Here is an 18413-nt window from a genome sequence, read left to right as displayed (position 1 = left end):
GGTGCTGAAATCACTAGTATTCTGGAGGCATATAATCAGTAGCAAGGGCATTTCAGGGACATATCTGAGGTATTGCAGACCAAGAAGCTGAGCAGGTCATGGTGAAGAGGTGGGTTTTATGGTGACTGTCCTTTTAAAAAGGACAACATAGCAGAGTACGGGTCACCTGGCTTAGGATACCAATCAGGATTGAGAGTGGGTAATCACCCCAAGGGGTGGGTCCCCTCTTTGACAGAAGACATGCAGGGAGCTCGCAGCAGCTGTGTGGCTGCTGTACAATTCTATTCAATAAGTCGTTTTGTTTCTAATGAAGCCTGTGAAAATGCATTGTTACACGATTAAAATTCATAAGGATTTACTGCATTGCTTGTCTGTACAGTTGATCAGGTACTAAGGCCGGATGGAGAAAACAGCCATACTTTTCTAGTCTTCCTTAGACTCAGCAGTGGTGGCAGAAGATTGGAAAATTGCAAATATTACACCCCACATAGTTGTTCAAATAGGCTGTAAAGAAAAACCAGTAACTACAGGTCTGTCAGTTTAACCTCTAATGGGGAAGCTTCTAGCAATAACAATTATTACAATCCCAGACCAGACCCCAACAGTGGCGAGAATACCGGACCAAAACCCCAACATTGTGGTTTATTTTAAGGCTGTGCGGGGAAAAATACGATTCACGCCAGGAGTGATTGCCTGAAAAAAAAAATAGGGTTTTGGTATTTCTTAAACAAAACTTTATTATAAATACACTATTAACTTCAAACCTGAAAAATAACAGCTTACAATTACCCTTGAACGCAACTATATAATTTCCCATTAAAGAACAAGCAATAAAACATACAGCTCTCAATCCAGCTTAAACCAACATAGCATGCAGTAACACTTGCGTTACAGTATGGATTCTGGTACTTACAAAAGAACAAAGAAAATTATAGCACAGGAACAGGCCCTTCAGCCCTCCAAGCCTATACCAAACATGCTGCTCGTCTGAACTAAAACTCCCTACCCTTCCGGGAACCATAACCCTCCATTCCCATCCTGCGGATGCTGGAATCTGAAACCAAAAGGGAAAATGCTGGAAAATCTCAGCAAGTCTGGCAGCATCTGTAGGGCGAGAAAAGAGCTAACGTTTCGAGTACAATGACTCTTTGTCAAAGCTAACAGTCAGAGAATGTGGGGAATATTTATACTGTGGAGTGAGAATGAAAGATGAAAGAATGAAAAAAAGGAAGTATTGGGGGTCTTGAAAAAACATAAGTAGATTAGTCCCCAGGGCCTGATGGTATATACCCCAGGATACTGCGAGGGGCTAGGGAGGAAATTGCTGGGGCCTCGAGAGAAATCTTCGTATCCTCATTGGTTACAGAGGATCCTCCTCCTCCATTCCCATCCTATTCATGTATTTGTCAAGATGCCACTTAAAAGTCACTATCGTATCTGCTTCCACTACGAGTTCCAGGCTCCCACCACACTCAATGTTAAAAAAAAACTTGTCTCGTACATCTCCTTTCAACATTGCCTCTCGCACCTTAAACCTATACCCCCTAGTAATTGACTATTCCACCTTGGGAAAAGCTTCTGACTATCTACTCTGTCCATGCCCGTCATAATCTTCTAGACTATCAGGTCGCCCCGTCAACCTCCATCATCCCAGTGAGAACAAACCAAGTTTCTCCAACCTGTCCTCATAATTAATGGCAACATCCTGGTAAATCTTTTCTGTACCCTCTCCAAAGCCTCCATATCCCTCTGGCAATGAGGCAACCAGAATTGAACACAATATTCCAAGTACGGCCCAACAAAAGGTTCTATAAAACTGCAACGTGACTTTCAAATTTTTAAATTCAATGCCCCTGCCGATAAAGGCAAGCATGCCGTATGCCTTCTTTCTCCACCTGCGTTGCCACTTGCAGTGACCTGTACACCCAGATTCCTCTGCCTATCAATGCCCTTTACGGTTCTGCCATTTACTGTATATTTCCCATCTGTATTAGACCTCCAAAATGCATTACCTCACATTTGTCCAGATTAAACTCCATCTGTCATCTCTCTGCACAAGTTTCCCACCGATCTATAGCCCTGACGGTTCTCATCGCTATCCGCAATCCCACCAACCTTTGCGCCTTCCGCAAACTTACTAATCAAACATTTTCCGCCAAATCATTTATATATATTACAACCAGCAACGGTCCCAGCATTCATCCCAGAGGAATGCCACTAGTCACAGCCCTCCATTCAGAAATGCAACCTTCCACTGCTACCCTTTGTCTTCTATGACCGAGCCAGTCCTGTATCCATCGTGCCAGCTCACATCAGACCCTGTGCGAATTCACCTTCTGGATCAGTCTGCTATGAAGGACCTTGTCAAAGACCTTACTGAAGTCCATGTAGACAACATCCACTGTCCTACCCTTATCAATCATCTTTGCCACTTCCTCCAAAAATTCGATCAGGTTAGTGAGACACAACCTCCCCTTTACAAAACCATGTTGTCTCTCACTTACGTCCACTTATTTCCAAGTGGGAGTACATCCTGTCTCGAAGAATCCTCCCCAATAATATCCCTACCACTGACGCAAGGCTCACCGGCCTGTAATTATCTGGATTATCCTTGCTACCCTTCTTAAACAAAGAACATCGGCTATTCTCCAATCCTCTGGGACCTCCCCTGTTGCCAGTAAGGATACGAAGATTTCTCTTTTTGGCCCCAGTAATTTCCTCCCTAGCCCCTCGCAGTATCCTGGGGTATATCCCATCAGGCCCTAGGGACTTATCAACTTATGTTTTTTCAAGACACCCAATACCTCCTCCTTTTTGATCTCAACATGTCCCAAACTATCTACACACCCTTCCTCAGACTAATCATCTTTCAAGTCCTTTTCTTTGGTGAATAATGACGCAAAGTACTCATTTAATACCTCGCCCATTTCCTCTGGCTCCATGCGTAGATTTCCTCCTCTGTCCTAGAGTGGGCCAACACTCTCCCTGGCTACCCTCTTGTTCTTTATATCTGTATAAAAAGCCTTTGGATTTTTCTTAAATCCTGCTGGCCAATGATTTTTCGTGACCGCCTTTTAGCCCTCCTAACTCCTTGCTTAAGTTTCTTTCTACTTTCCTTGTATTCCACCCTTGCTTCGTGTGTACCCAGCCTCCTCGCCTTGATAAATGCTTCCTTTTTCTTTTTGACTAGGCTCACAGTATCTTTCGTATCCAAGGTTCCCAAACATTGCCAGTCCGTGCCGGTTCTGAATTCCTATCAACTTACACCAGAAAGCCTCCCACATGCCAGATGTTGATTTGCCCTTAAACATCTGCCCCCAATCTACAAACTTGTCATATAGATCCTTCATCCTCACAGGAATATGCCGGTCCACAATTCTAATCAACTGATGTCTGAAAGACTCCCACATGTCAGGTGTTGATTTACCCTCAAACAGCCTCAACAGAATCAAAGTTCTTCAGCTCCTGCTGAATATTGTTGTAATTAGTCTTCGCCCAATTTGACGACTACACTTATCTTAATCCATCAGTACCTTAAAGCTTACTGAATTATGGTCACTGCTCCCGAACTGCTCCCCGACTGAAACATCGACCACCTGGCTAGGCTCATTCCCCAATACCAGGTCCTGTACGGCCCCTTGCCTAGTTGGACTATCTACATACTGTTTCAAGGTGCCCTCCTGAATGCTGCTTACAAATGCTACCCCATTCACGCTCCTAGCACTAAGCGAGTCCCAGTCAATATAGGGGAAGTTAAAATCATCCACCACAACAACCCTGTTCCTTTTACATCTTTCCAAAGTCTGTCTACATACCTGCTCCTCTATTTCCCACTCACTCTCGAGAGGCCTATAGTAAACACCCAACATTGTGACTACACCCTTCCCATTCCTGAGCTCTTCCCATATTGCCTCGCTGTATGAGCCTCCGAGGTGTCCTCCCACAGGACAGCTGTGATATTCACCTTAACCAGTTGTGCAACTCCCCCACCCCTTTTACATGCCCCTCTATCCCGCCTGAAACATTTGTATCCTGGAACTTTAAGCTGCCAATCCTGTCCTTCCCTTAACCAAGTCTCTATAATGGCAACAACATCATAGTTCCAAGTACTAATCCAAGCTCTTAAGTTAATTTGCCTTACCTGTTGCACTTCTCACATTGAAACAAATGCACTACAGTCCACCAGACGCTCCTTGAGCAGTAACCACACTCTGCCTGCTCTTCCTTTGAGTCTTACTGGCCCGACTCTCTAGTTCCCCTTCAGTTAATTCACCTTTGCTTTGGTTCCCAACCGCCTGCCAAACTAGTTTAAATCCTCCCGTGTGACACTCCTTCACCCCGTCTGATAAATGTACTTGCTTTAAGTCACGTTCGATAGTAAAATGCGCTTGTCCAAATTTTTCAACATAGGCTTCAAAACGAGGAATAGGGTACGAATCTGACTTTGTAACTGCATAGACCTTTCTATAGTCCACACACAATCATGTTTCATTCCATTTTGGTACCAATCAATCAGCTCCAATCGCCGCAACTCACTCCAATGATATCCTCCTTAAGCATGTTGTCAATCAGAAGGAGGACTCCTCCCTCTAATGACCTGAACAGGGTTTATGGGTTGCCTCAGCCAAAGCCAAATGCGAATGAATCACCCAGAGCTGTGATAGTTTGCTGTCATTGCCACCAGGTGAAGGAAAAGGTTTTGAGATGAGCAAAGCTGAATGGTCAGGTGGGAAGGTGGTGGTATTCAGAAATACCAGGATCTCATGGTGGAGCTGGCAAGACAGCAGACGGCTTTTGGTTGGGAGAAGGCAGCGTTGTATAAAAGCAACCTGTGGTTTGGGATAGTCTACCCGAAGTTGAGGGTCACACACACAACTCCAGAGACTACCACTTTGAAATGAAATGAAAATCGTGTTTGTCACAAGCAGGCTTCAAATGAAATTACTGTGAAAAGCCCCTCGTCGCCACATTCCGGCGCCTGTTCGGGGAGGCTGGTACGGGAATTGAACAGTGCTGCTGGCCTGCCTTGGTCTGCTTTCAAAGCCAGCAATTTAGCCCTGTGCTAAACAGCCACTTTCGGCAGAGGAGGAGGAGGCATTCGTGAAGGCTGAAGGACTGGGACTGAATTGAGTTTGGATTCTGCGGTTTTTATTTTTCCCCACTTTCGTTCAAATTTACCTGGGACGGGATTTGCTCCTTCTTTGTTTGGAGGACTATTGTGTCGGGGGTTTGGAAGGTCCGAGTGTGAGGGACCTGTGTTGGTTTTCTTTTTGGTATTTGGTATGTGATGGAAGGGCATTCTGGCATGGGCCAACTCGCTATCAAGTGTAAGTTGGCTAGTGAACAGGAGCGATGGGGTGGGTGGGGGGGGGGGGTGGGTGGGTGCAACTGTTGGAACCTGTATGTACAGGTTTCGATGGGCCTGGGAGATGTGAACGGTGGGGCTGACACAGGGAGAAGTGGTTTCGAGAGGAAGGGGAGTGGGGTAGTGGGCTGATAATAACTATGGTAGGGCTGGGTCCCGCCGATTGGCCGGGGCGAGGGGTGGCAGGTGTGTCTGATGGCAGGGGTGGGAGATCTCCAGTCCTTATGGTAACGGAAACATGGGAGGCCAGTGAAGGGAGTGAGAGTTTTCTCACATTTGAAGTGCTTGAAAGCCGACATAATGCTGCTGCAAGAGACCCAATTTAGGGTGAAGGACTAGCTGAGGCTTCGGAAGGGCTGGATGTTCCACTCCGGCATTGGTCGTAGGGCCCAGGATATTGGTGGGTAAGGGAGTGAGGTTTCAGATGGAGAAGGGGTGGCTGACCCGGGTGCTTTGGAGGAGAGGTTGGTGGTGTTGGTTAGCATGTACGCCCTGAATTTGGATAATGTAGGGTTTAAGAAGATGTTGCTGGTTGCCGAATTTGGATATGCACCAGTTAACACAGTTGGAGTGGGGGCCTGTGTGGAGGTTGGATGTGGGACTGCTGGCGGATCCAAATTTTTGTGCAAAAGGAGAGAGACAGGTGATTGAGGATTATGTGGGATTTAATAGGAACGGGGAGGTCTCACTGACAGTGGTGTGGGAGATGTTGAAAGTGGTGGTAAGGGGCGAGATCATCTCATTTAAGGCTCAGGTGGACAGGGAAGCAAGAGAGGAGTAGCAGCAGTTGGTAGAGGGAGTTTTGGAAGTGATTGGAAGGTATGCAGAGGATCCTACTCCAGATCTTCTGGTGAGGAGAAAGGAATTACAGGCAAGGTTTGACCTTCTGTCCACAGGAAAGGCAGTTCGGCAGTTAAGGCGGGCGAAGGGAGCGGTATTTGAGCATGGGGGACAGCCAGTCGATTGCTGGCGGTCCAGGTCTGCCAGCAGGAAGAGATTGTTCGGGTCTGAGATGCGGCAGGGGCGTTGGTGGGGGCACCAGGACAGGTGGACAAGGCATTTGAGGAGTTTTAAAACGTTGTAGAGATCGAAGCCCCTGGGAGATTGGTCAGACACGAGGGATTTTTGGGGGAGGTTGGGGTGTCAGGGCTGGGAGAACCAGTCGGGATGGAAGAGGTTCGGGCGTCGATAGGGAAGATGCAGACGGGTGAGGCACCGGGGCCGGATTGGATCCCAGAGGAGTTTCATAATAATTTATGGATATGGTGGCGCCGCTGTCGGTGGAACGGTTTGACGACGTGGTGGTTAAAGGGGCACTGCCAGAGATGATCAGACATGCACCCATTTCAATGCTGCTAAAAAAGTAAATGTACCCTGTGGAGTGTGGTCATATAGGCCAATATCTCTGTAAATGTGGATGCCAAGATTTTGGTAAAGGTGTTTGCACGTGGGTTGGAGGTGTGCCTACCGATTGGGGAGGATTAGATGAGGTTCCAAAAGGGCAAGCAGTTGTCGTCGAACATGAGGCATCTGTGAAATGTTGCTTTCTCTGGCAGAAGGGGGGGGGGGGGAAGAGAGAGAGAGAGAGAGAGAGAGAGAGAGAGAGGGCATCTGTGAAATGTTGCTTTCTCTGGCAGAAGGGGGGGGGGAGAAGAGAGAGAGAGAGAGAGAGAGAGAGAGAGAGAGAGAGAGAGAGGGGGCATCTGTGAAATGTTGCTTTCTCTGGCAGAAGGGGGGGGGGAGAAGAGAGAGAGAGAGAGAGAGAGAGAGAGAGAGGAGAGAGAGGGGGGCATCTGTGAAATGTTGCTTTCTCTGGCAGAAGGGGGGGGGGGGAAGAGAGAGAGAGAGAGAGAGAGGAGAGAGACAGAGAGAGAGAGACAGAGAGAGAGAGACAGAGAGAGAGAGGACAGAGAGAGAGAGACAGAGAGAGAGAGACAGAGAGAGAGAGACAGAGAGAGAGAGACAGAGAGAGAAACAGAGAGAGACAGAGAGAGAGAGACAGGAGAGAGACAGAGAGAGAGACCAGAGAGAGACAGAGAGAGACAGAGAGACAGAGAGAGACAGAGAGAGGACAGAGAGAGACAGAGAGAGACAGAGAGAGACAGAGAGAGACAGAGAGAGACAGAGAGAGATACTGGATGCATCGAAGGCTTTTGATCGTGTGGAGTTGAGTTATTTGTTTGTGGTTTGGGAGAGATTTGGCCTTTGTGGCTTGGGTTAAATTGCTGTGCAGGGAACCAAAGACCAGTGTGGCCATGAATGAGGTGAGTTTGGGGTAATTTCCGCTGCATAGGGAAATGAGGCAGGGGTACATCCTGACCTCCCTCCTGTTTGCGCTGGCGATAGAGCCCTCGGCTATAGCGCTGAGGGGATCAAATAAATGGAAGGGGATAGTGAGGGAGGGCGGTGGCGCATAGGTATCCGTATATGGCGGTGATCTGTTATTGTACATCTCCAGTCCTGGTTCTGAGATGAGGATGAGTCCGGGATGAGCACAAGAGCCTTCACTTCAGGTGTGATTCATCAGACTTTCTCGACGTTTTTATCAAAACAAAATTTTAAGAATGTAGTTAACATATATAAAAGTTAGCAAGAGGTGGTTGTCAATTACAATCCCCCTTAGTAGCTGTTCCAATTCAATACAAAATCCAATAAACCAAAATACCTTTAAAAGGTGTGGCCCAGCACACTGTAATCTCACTTGAATGGAACTGGTTCTTTCCCTGAGATCCAGCCTCCAACCAGCAGACTCAAAACGCTCCGGAAAGCAACTCTATGTTTAAAGCTATCAAGGCAGTTTGCCAACCCAATGTGCTCTCAGTTCACTGGAACAGTTTTAAAATGAAAACAGAGAAAACAGGAAAACACTGCTTTTTTTTCTGCAGTCCAAAGTGTAGCCACCTGGGTTGGCCACTTCCCGATTCCAAAATGGAGATCCGCTAAGAATGCAGGGAGAAATGGCCAAGCGCAGGAAAACAAGCAGGTGCAAAGTTTCCTGTATATTAGGACTTGAAGAAACCCAGACAGAACCGAAACCAAAAACCATCTGCACATTAATGAGCGATCCCCAGGAACAATTGGTAACATTAAGAGTAATCAAGACCAAACCAGACTCCTCGGCGCCTGCAGGAGCCAAGACAAAGGAAGGCCAACGGACACCTAAGAACCGCCCAGCGATCAGGGAACAGCTCCAGTATTGGAGAAATCCATCCAAGTGATCAGAACTTAGTCCAATCACTTGGAACCAAGTCCGGGGTCCGCCCAAAAGGGCGCGAAGCCCCTGGGGACTATAAAATAGAGTCCCCAAGTTCAGTTTGTCCTTCTTGGCAGGGTCTCTCAGCAGCTCGAAACAACTCTTGACCGTGACTCTCAACAACGAGAGACCTGTCTAGCAGCTGCACCAACCAAGTAAGTGTCCAGTCAACGCACGCTACGAGATAGGCGCTCCTAGCTACTAGTCCATACAAGCTTGAAGCCTGCAGACTCAGAATCGAACAAAAGGCCATTGTTCCCTGACCTGGTGGGCCTTTCCAAAGCTAAGTATTGGCCTTTTAGTGTTAGAGATAGTCTAGTAAGTAGTGTTTTATGCACGAGTAGTGATTGACTGTGTATATAATAAATGTGTTTTGATTTGAAACTTACTAACTGGTGTATTGAGTTATTGATCAGCACTTGAACTTGAACCTCGTGGTGGTATCATAAAGATACCTGGCGACTCTAGAGCAAGGCGATTAAGCAGAGCAAATTAAGTACAAACACAATGAGCAACAAAAGCAACAAACCAAAACTGAAACCCAAAAACCTAAAGCCCTTCTCACCTGAAAGTCACACCCAGCTCCACTCACAAATGACATAACTAAAGCTGTGCTACAAGCCATGTGGTCAAACAAAACCTTTCTTAAAGGGACACTCATATGGCAATACCTTTCGAGTATATTAACATGACAGTTTTTCTTCTGTCTGGCATGATCATCAAATAATTCACCTCACTTAATTTCCTTTGAATTTGTTAAGGCCCATTAAATCTTGCTTCTAATGGTTCACCTACCATTAATAACATTACTACTTCCTCCCCACTAACATAACAAGTTTTTTGATTTCTTATCTGCCTCTTTCTTCATGTTGTGACACTGTTAAATGCTTTCTAGCTAACTCACCAGCCCAGTCAATCTCTCCCTAAGTTTGACACAATCCAACAATGTAGTCTCCAAAAAGCTGACTCATCATTTTATCTGGTCAATTTAAGTGGTCCTCTCATCTCATGAACAACAATCAATTCAAATGGACTAAATTTAGTTGCTTAATTAGGTACATCCTTATTGCAAATGGAATTCCTTTATCCCAATCCTCTGGATAATCCTGACTGTAGGCCTTCAACATGGTCTTTAGGAGTTTGATGCCATCTTTCTAATGTCCCTTGTGATCCAAAATGATTCAATTGCTTTACTCCTAAACTATCCATAACTTCTTTGAATAACTTCAACAATCTGATTGAGTATATAATCTGTATCTAGTAAAACAAATTGGTTCAGTCCTCTACAATCCTCTTGGATGTAATGTTTCTTAATGGAATTGCTTCCAGAAATCGAGTAGAAAAATCCACTATGGTCAACAGATACTCAATTCCCATTTTTGGTATCAGGTAGGAGTCGCACACAATCAATCAGGACTCTAGAAAAGTTCCTCAAATGCTGGAATCAGTATGAACCGATATGAGTACTGCTTGAAATTTCCCTATTACCTGACATGTGCGACAAAATTCAACTACATCCTGATGTAGCCCAAGCCAATAAAATTATTTTTCATTTTTCGTTTGAGTTTTCCTTAGTCCTAAATGACCCCCTACTGGAACCTCATCATAGAATCCATACAGTGGACTTTCAGTGGCGCTCGCAAGCGAAGCAGCCACATTAAGAGGCTCCTGCCAGCCCGTGATATTTCTGTCTTTTTCAGGGGTTTGTCCCATTGTTTTTTTTTCCAATTCAAATATCTTCAGCCTTTGGGGCCCGAGGAACGGGCACCAGGTCAAGACAGTTTGGAGTGGGTGGGGAGCCCCGCAGGAGTGTCTGGAGCCGGGGCATGGAGCCCGAAGTGAGCAGCGGGGGTGGAGCTTGACACGAGGCACGGCAGTCAAGGCGTCAGGCCCGAACCCAGGACGCAATGTAGGGGGAGAGTAGAGGACATTGTGTGGCTCCTGCTGAAAATGGATGATTGAGAAGTTTGAAGTCCGGTCCCGGGGAAAGAGATTTTTTTATTTTTGAAAATGTTTTAAATTATTTTTTTTATTTTATTTTTTATTTAAATATTGTAGAATGGGTAAAATTATAACTCGTTAAAGGATGCCTAAAACAGCTGTTAAGAGGAGAGGAAACGCAGGTTCGCGTCGAGTGAGAGGACCAGTAAAAGCGCTGACAAGATGGCAGATGCCGGACCGCGTGGTGGGGCCGCACTACATACGGTGGAAAAGATGACTAAGATGACGGCTGTGGAGCTGGAGAAGCAGTTTGCGAGACACATGAAGACTTTGAGGAAGGAGATGGTGGTCGCACTGAAATCATTGGTGGAGGAGACAATCACCCCGGTGAAGGTAGCTGTGGCAAAAACATCAGCCGAGGTGAGAGAACAAGGTGAAAGGATGAAGGAAGTGGAGAAGGCCGTGTCGCAGCACAGCAACCAGCTCACCTTGATGGGGGAAGAGCTGCGGAGGGTGGTAGAGGTCAACAGAGGATTCTGAGCAAAGCTCGAGGACATGGAAAACTGTTCGAGGCGGCACAATCCCAGGATTGTGGGCTTGCCCGAAGGGGCAGAGGGCTCAAGGCCAGAGTACTTTGCTAAGATGCTGGCGGAGTTGATGGGGGAGGGTGAATATCCCACCCGGTATGAACTGGACCGAGCTCATTGATCGTTAATGAGTAATTAAGCCGCCAAGACCAGTAATTATCAGCTTCCATAAATACCATGTGAAGGAGAAGGTGTTAAGCTGGGCGAAGGCGTTGGCTAGGCTAATGGTAGAGGGGGGGGGGGGGGTTTAGTAGACCCTTTGAGGTTCATGCACCCGCTTTTCTCAGCAGTCCACAAGGTATACTCGCAGATCAACTTTTTTGTGGTGGGGAAGACGCTGCTGGCTGGGGTTAAGGGGTCGGAGTACTCGGCCGTTGCAATATCAGATCATGCTCCGCATTGCTTGGATATGGTACTGGAGAAGGGGGTGGTACAGAGACAAGGGTGGAAGTTAGATGTAGGATTGTTTGGGGACCGAAGGTTCTGTGACAAAATTGAAAAAGTAATCGAGGAATATGTAGGTTTCAACTGCACAGGTGAGATGTCGAAGGCGGATGTCTGGGAGGCTCTAAGGACGGTGGTGAGGGATGAGGTGATCTTGTTCACGGCTAGGCTAGACAAAGAGGAGAGGTCGGAGCGTCAGAAGGTAACAGATGAGATGCTAGAATTAAATAGGAGGTATGCAGAAGATGGGAACCCAGTGAAGTTGGAAAAGAGGAAGGAACTATAGGAGAGCTTTGACCGACTATCTACCAGGAAGGTGGTATGCCAGTTGAGGTGAGCAAGGGGTGCAGTTTACGAGCATGGAGAGAAGTATTTTGGCAGGTCAGCTCTGGAGGGAAGCTGTGGCAAGGAAAATTGTCCAGGTGCGGGACAGGGCAGGGAAGTTGGTGGTAGCTCCAGATCAGATTAACAAGGTCTTTAAGAAATTCTTTGAGAGGTTGTACAGGTTAGAGCCACCTGGGGGAGGCAGGGAGATGCAGGAATTTCTAGATGGGCTGGAGTATAAGTTGGTACCGCTGATGGTGGGGATGTTTGGGAAGGGGTGAGGGGGTGTTACCACAAACTTTGGTGCAGGCATAGATTTCCCTGTTGCTTAAAAGAGATTAGGATCCAACGAAGTGTAGGTCGTTTAGGTCACTATCACTTTTAAACGTGAACGCGAAGATATTGACGAAGGTACTGGTAGGTAGGTTGAAGGAGGTGAGAGGTGAAGATCAGACGGGGTTTGTGAGAGGGAGGCAGCTCTTTTCGAACATTAGGAGGGCATTAAACGTGGTTACGGCACCAGCGGAAGGAGAGGAAACAGAGGTGGTTGCGACATTGGACACTGAGAAAGCGTTTGACCGAGTAGAATTGGGGTACTTGATGGCAGTTCTGGAGCAATTTGGGATCGGACCGAGATCTGTGGACTGGGTAAAGCCACTGTATAAAGGAGCAGAGGGCGAGTGTCCGCACAAATAACATCAACTCTGAATACTTTTCTCTCCACCGTGGGACGGTGTATCAATAGCAGGAATACTGGAGCTGCTTTGGGAGTTTAGGTCTTTCTCAGGGTACAAATCAAATCTAGAAAAGAGTGAATATTTTGTGGTGCCTCGGCGGGGGGGGGCTGCCATTACGCAGGGCACTTTAGATACCTGGGGGTGCAGGTTGCTCAGGATTGGGGGGTGCTCCGTAGGTACACCATTTCTAGTTTGGTGGCGAGGGTGAAAGCTGATCTGGCAAGATTGGTTGGTCTTCCTCGGTCACTGGTGGCTAAAATGATCTTGTTGCCGCGATTTCAGTTTATTTTCCAATGCCTGCCGATTTTCCTGCCAAAGGCATTTTTAGAAATTTAAGGGATGATTACCTTGTTCATATAGGGAGGGATGATGGCCAGAATTAGTACGGTGCTACTACAGAGAAGAAGGCAGACAGGGGGTTTGGGTCTTTCAAACATGATGTATTATTACTGGGCAGCGAATGTGGAGAAGGTACGGAGCTGGGTCAGAGGGGTTGATTCCCAGTGGGTCAGAATGGAGGAGAGTTTGTGTCGGGGGTCGGGATTGACGACGCTAGCAACAGTACCTCTCGTGACAGCGCCGGGGAGATACTCAGGAGGTCCGGTAGTAATCGCTTTGTTGAGAATTTGGAGGCAGTTTCACCAGCACTTCGGGTTGAGAGCAGGGTCAAGAAAAATGGCGATTCGGGGAACCATAGATTTGAGCCAGGGAAGTGGGATGGAAATTTTCAGAGATAGGAGGAGAAAGGAATTAAAAGATTTGTTCCTTGGGGGTCGGGTTGCTGGATTGAAGGAGCTGGGAGCAAAGTGTGGGCTGGAGCAGGGCAAAATATTTAGATACATGCAGGTTTGAGACTTTTCCAGAAAGTCGATACAGAGCTTCCCGGTAGAGCTGGCTTCCACATTGCTGGAGGAAGTGCTGACGACAGCGGGACTGGAGAAAGGGGTAGTGTCAGAAGTCAGGGGCTATTTTGGAAGGAGAAGGCACCGCTGGATGGGATCAAGGCAAAGTGGGAGAAAGAGTTGGGAGAGGGTATGGAGGAGGGGTTCTGGTGTGAGGCGCTCCGGAGGGTGATCGCCTCCACCTCGTGTGTGAGGTTGGGGCTGATACAGCTGAAGGTGCTGTATACAGCACACCTTACAAGGACGAGCATAAGCCGGCTCTTTGAGGGGGTAGAAGATATGTGTGAATGTTGCAGGGGGGTGCCCCACAAACCAAATTCATATGTTTTGGTCCTGTCCAAAGTTGGAGGATTACAAGGAGGTTTTTAGGGTAATCTCTAAAGTGGTGCATGTGAAACTGGACCTGGGCCCTTGGGAGGCCATATTCGGGGTGTTGGACCAGCCGGAGTTGGAAACAGGTGCGGAGACAGATGTTGTAGCCTTCGCCTCGTTGATCACCCGAAGGTGGATCCTGTCGGGATGGAGATTAACCTCTCCACCCTGTGCCCTGGTATGGCGGGGGACCTGCTGTAATTCTTGACGCCTGAGAAGGTCAAATTTTAACTGAGGGAAAGGTTGGAGGGGGTTCTACAATTCATGGGCTTTATTCATTATGCACTTTTGAGAATTGGATTACATTGAATATTAGGGGGGGGCGGGGGACTGTTTGTGTTAATGGTGACTATGGGCGATTCCCTATTCCTTTTTGTTATTTGTTTATGTTAACATGCGGGCTGCTGTTTGGGGGTTTGGTGGGAGGTGCCCTTGGAAAAAGCACCCTACTTAAGCCGAAGTCTCCATCCAATCCACATAACGCAGAAATCCCATTTAGTTTGGACAGAACAATTTAGCATGGCCAATTCATCTAACCTACACATCTTTGGACTGTGGGAGGAAACGCGCGCAGACACGGGGATAAGTGCAAATTTCACAGTCACCCGAAGCCGGAATTGAACTCAGGTCCCTGGAGCTATGAGGCAATAGTGCTAACCCCATCGTGCTGCCCACAAAATATCCTTTCTATGACCCACTAGTAATACCACGATGAATGTTTGCCCATTTTTCATCTGCTGGAGTATGTAACGGTCACATTAATACATTATTTGTAACGTAATAACATTCAGGTGTACACTCGGATTCCTTTCCATTTATGCTTTCTGATATAACTGCTTTCTCTGAATCTTTCTGTTGCAATTTAATCAACTTGCTTGAGGTAAAGATATCCACGTCATCCACCACCTGCTTTTGTTCTTTACCAACCATCTGATCAAATATGGTTTCCGACAACTGAGCCTCAGCCTCCCTATCGGCACTCCTCAAGTTCTCTTCCTCCTGCCTCAATCTGTGGCTTTGTGATCTGGTTACCACACAATCAGGAAACTCCTGGATATGCTTCTTGCAACATTTCAGTAGTTTGAATTTCCACTGGCCTTTCAAGCACAATAGGCTGTGCTCCTTCCTATCTGTGACCGAACAACGTCATTGCCGAGGATAATTTTGTACTCCTGAAACAGTAATTCTACGATTACTCCTCGCAGCACTTCTCACTGGACTCTCTAACCTTACTTTGCATAGTGGCACACTACTGTTCTCACCACTAATTCCACATATTACCACAGCTCTGGATGGTGTTGCTGATCACCAGCCAAGCAGGATTCTTCTTCAGCGGGCGATTAGGTAAGCAAAGGCAAGAGCGTCGGCCCTCTTCCCATGAATCGTTCTGGCTGGTCCGATACCCTGCCACTCTTGAGCATGGCTCTACCCTCACAATCTTGGACATTGCCTCGAAGACTTTCCAAAACCCGACAAGTCTGGGACATGCCCAAAACATGTGGACACTGACACGGGGAGAATGTACAAACTCAACATGGACAGTGGCCCAGGGCCGGGATCAAACCTGGGTCCTCGGCACTGTGAGGCAGCACCACTGACCATTGTGCCGCCCCTACTGTACAGGAGTTTCACCCAGGCACTGAACCCTGCTCCAAGCTCGAACTGCTCTAGTACCTCTATGAGGTACTTCCATTCGACTCTGTCGAAGGCCTTTTCTTTGTCCAGGAAGATGATCATCTCTGGCATTCTCTCACAGATTGGGTGATTATTACATCCAGCAGGCACCTTATGCTCAATGTTAGCTGTCTGTCTTTGACAAAGCTCGTCTGGTCTTCTGCTACCACTCTGGTACGCAGTCCTCGCATCTCCTGGGTAGGATCTTGGCCAGTATTTTCACGACCACATGTAGCAGCAAAATGGTTCTGCAAGACCCGCATTCTGTTGGATCTTTGCCTTTCTAGAGTATCAGCGAGATTGAGGCGGCAGGGTGCAGGTGCGGGGCAAGTGCCATTGCAAATTATTTGTTGAAGTCGGCCAGGAACCAGTCTGGTCCCGGCACCTTCCGTGCCGGCCTGGGGTTAATACTCTCCATCACTTCTCCTAGTTCTAGTGGTGCATCCAGCCCCTGTTTTCTATCTTCCCCACAACTGGCATGTCCCCTGTTGGAGCCTTGGAGGTCTATAGCCCCTGGTAGAAGGTCCCAAATGCCCCTGACTTTTTCTGCCTAGTTTGCCTTTGCTGTCTCTAATCTGAGCGATTTCCCTTGTGGCTGTCTGCTTTCTCAGCTGGTGAGCCAGAAGGCAGCAGACTTTGTTTCCGTGCTAGTACAGGGTCCCCAGTGATGGCGGAGTTGGTGCACTGCTTTCCTCATGGAGAGAAGATCAAAGTTCATTTGTAGCTTTTTCCTTTCCGCCAAGAGCTCTATGGTCTGGGCCTCGGAGTATTGCCGGTCTTTCTCCAGTATGGAGTCGACTGGCTGTTGTCTAGCCACTGTCTCTTCCCTACCTCCATGTACCTTGTACGTCAAAACGTTGATGAGTCTAAGACTAGGAACAAATATAAGATAGCCACTACAGGGCAGCACAGTAGCTGCACAAGTCTCGAAAGACGTGGTATTAGGAAATTTGGACATTCTGAATTCTCCCTCTGTGTACCCGAACAGACTTTTCACAGTAACTTCATTAGTGTTAATGTAAACCTACTTGTGACAATAAAGATAAGTGAATTAAAGGGCAGCAGGGTAGCATGGTGGTTAGCATAAATGCTTCACAGCTCCAGGGTCCCAGGTTCGATTCCCGGCTGGGTCACTGTCTGTGTGGAGTCTGCACGTCCTCCCCCTGTGTGCGTGGGTTTCCTCCGGGTGCTCCGGTTTCCTCCCACAGTCCAAAGATGTGCGGGTTAGGTGGACGGGCGCACAGCAAGGATCCACAAATAGCACTATGGTAATGATCACATAATCTGATAACGTTGGTGGAAGGGTACATGTTGAATGGGACACCCGGGAGAAGAAACGGATATTCTTCTAAATACTGATACATGGTCGTTTGATTGATTGAAAGACTGATTTATTTTAGTTAGCGACCCCATTATTGCCTGACAAAAAGGATTGCAGAAGACTAAGTAGTCAGAGCCGAGCCAAGCAACTCCTGTCAAAGTCAGCTGAACTGTCAACATAGACAACAACTTCCAGGGAAAGAGAGGCAGCCTCCTTCCTCCAGTTATACCGCATATCACCACATCTTTGTTCTTGCAGATTAATCCACACTACGAAACTAAAAATAAAATATCTAAATCATAAATTTGGACAACAATGTTATGTACAAAAACATCAATACGACATCATGGCGATGTATTTAAACGAGTAGGCTAACTGTAAAATAAAAATTACGTAAAGTTTAAGATCCAAGTTGCCACGCATTTTTGGATATTGGTGCAGGCTCCTGCCAGCACCAAGGGGCAGCACAGTAGCATTGTGGATAGCATAACTGCTTCACAGCTCCAGGGTCCCAGGTTCGATTCCGGCTTGGGTCACTGTCTGTGCGGAGTCTGAACATCCTCCCCGTGTGTGCGTGGGTTTCCTCCCACAGTCCAAAGATGTCCAGGTTAGGTGGATTGGCCACGCTAAATTGCCCTTGGTGTCCAAATCACCCTAAGTGTTGGGTGGGGTTACTGGGTTATGGGGATAGGGTGGAGGTGTTGTCCTTGGGTAGGTTGCTCTTTCCAAGAGCCGGTTCAGACTCGATGGGCCGAATGGCCTCCTTCTGCACTGTAAATTCTATGAGAAATCTATGAGAAATCACCTGTGCCTGTGGTTAAAGTTTCCACTTTGAGTTCCGAGTATGCAATGTCTGAATACAGTAGATCACTCCCCAAAGCAAAACTGTCCGACGTGAATGAAACTAAAGTTTGTTGAAGTACTTACGAATTTGTTCCTCCTCTCTGTGTCTTCACGCTGCGGCCCAGGGGTGGCCTCCCTGTCGCAGAGACCAGGAGCTGCCAGCATTTTCTTCCGATGGGCACTGCTCTCTCCGCCATGGGGGGAGTTGGGGCGCTGACGATTATATCGCTCCATGTTTATTTAATTCACTCTTGTTTTGGAAGAAAATTCCCCCAGACCTGGTCAACTCGGTTTATTCCTGCTCAACCTCGCTGATCCGGGCGGGGCAGGGGCAGGAGAAAAGCAGGCTCCGGTGACAACCGGCTCACACTCACCGCGCGCAACTGCCTCACGGTACCGGCGCGAGCAAATCTGTCCACCGCGCCGTGCTTCCTGCACTCACTCTCAGTTGGCGGCTTTTTCCACCCCCGCTCCAATTGAGAGCGAATAACCCGCCGTCGCCACCTGAACCAATCAAATCAGTCGCACAGTTGACCAATCGGAAAGCAAGCTGGGTGGGGCCATGACGTCATGGCTAACGGCCGCCGCTCGCGCGCGCTGTCAGGATTTTCAGGCAGAGTTGTCCATGTGCGTCGCTGACCGGCCTTCCC

At 47.6% G+C, this 18413-nt stretch overlaps 1 protein-coding gene across 4 annotated transcripts in view; it reads right to left on the bottom strand.

The window, feature by feature from the left end:
* Window positions 1-18176, bottom strand: part of LOC119977295 (protein diaphanous homolog 3-like) — a 729004-nt gene extending 710828 nt beyond the window's left edge. For all 4 annotated transcript variants that reach the window (XM_038818049.1, XM_038818051.1, XM_038818050.1 and 1 more), the window contains exon 1: window positions 17848-18176. In XM_038818049.1, coding sequence (XP_038673977.1) covers window positions 17848-17997 — 150 coding nt within the window. In that variant the 5' untranslated portion in view covers window positions 17998-18176. The remainder of the gene's footprint in view (window positions 1-17847) is intronic.
* Window positions 18177-18413: the final 237 nt, after the last annotated feature.

The sequence above is a fragment of the Scyliorhinus canicula genome, chromosome 14, assembly GCF_902713615.1.
Source record: "Scyliorhinus canicula chromosome 14, sScyCan1.1, whole genome shotgun sequence".
In the NCBI taxonomy this organism is placed as follows: Eukaryota; Metazoa; Chordata; class Chondrichthyes; order Carcharhiniformes; family Scyliorhinidae; genus Scyliorhinus; species Scyliorhinus canicula.
Note: the sequence above shows the minus strand (reverse complement) of the source record. Positions and strands in the feature narration are given on the sequence as shown.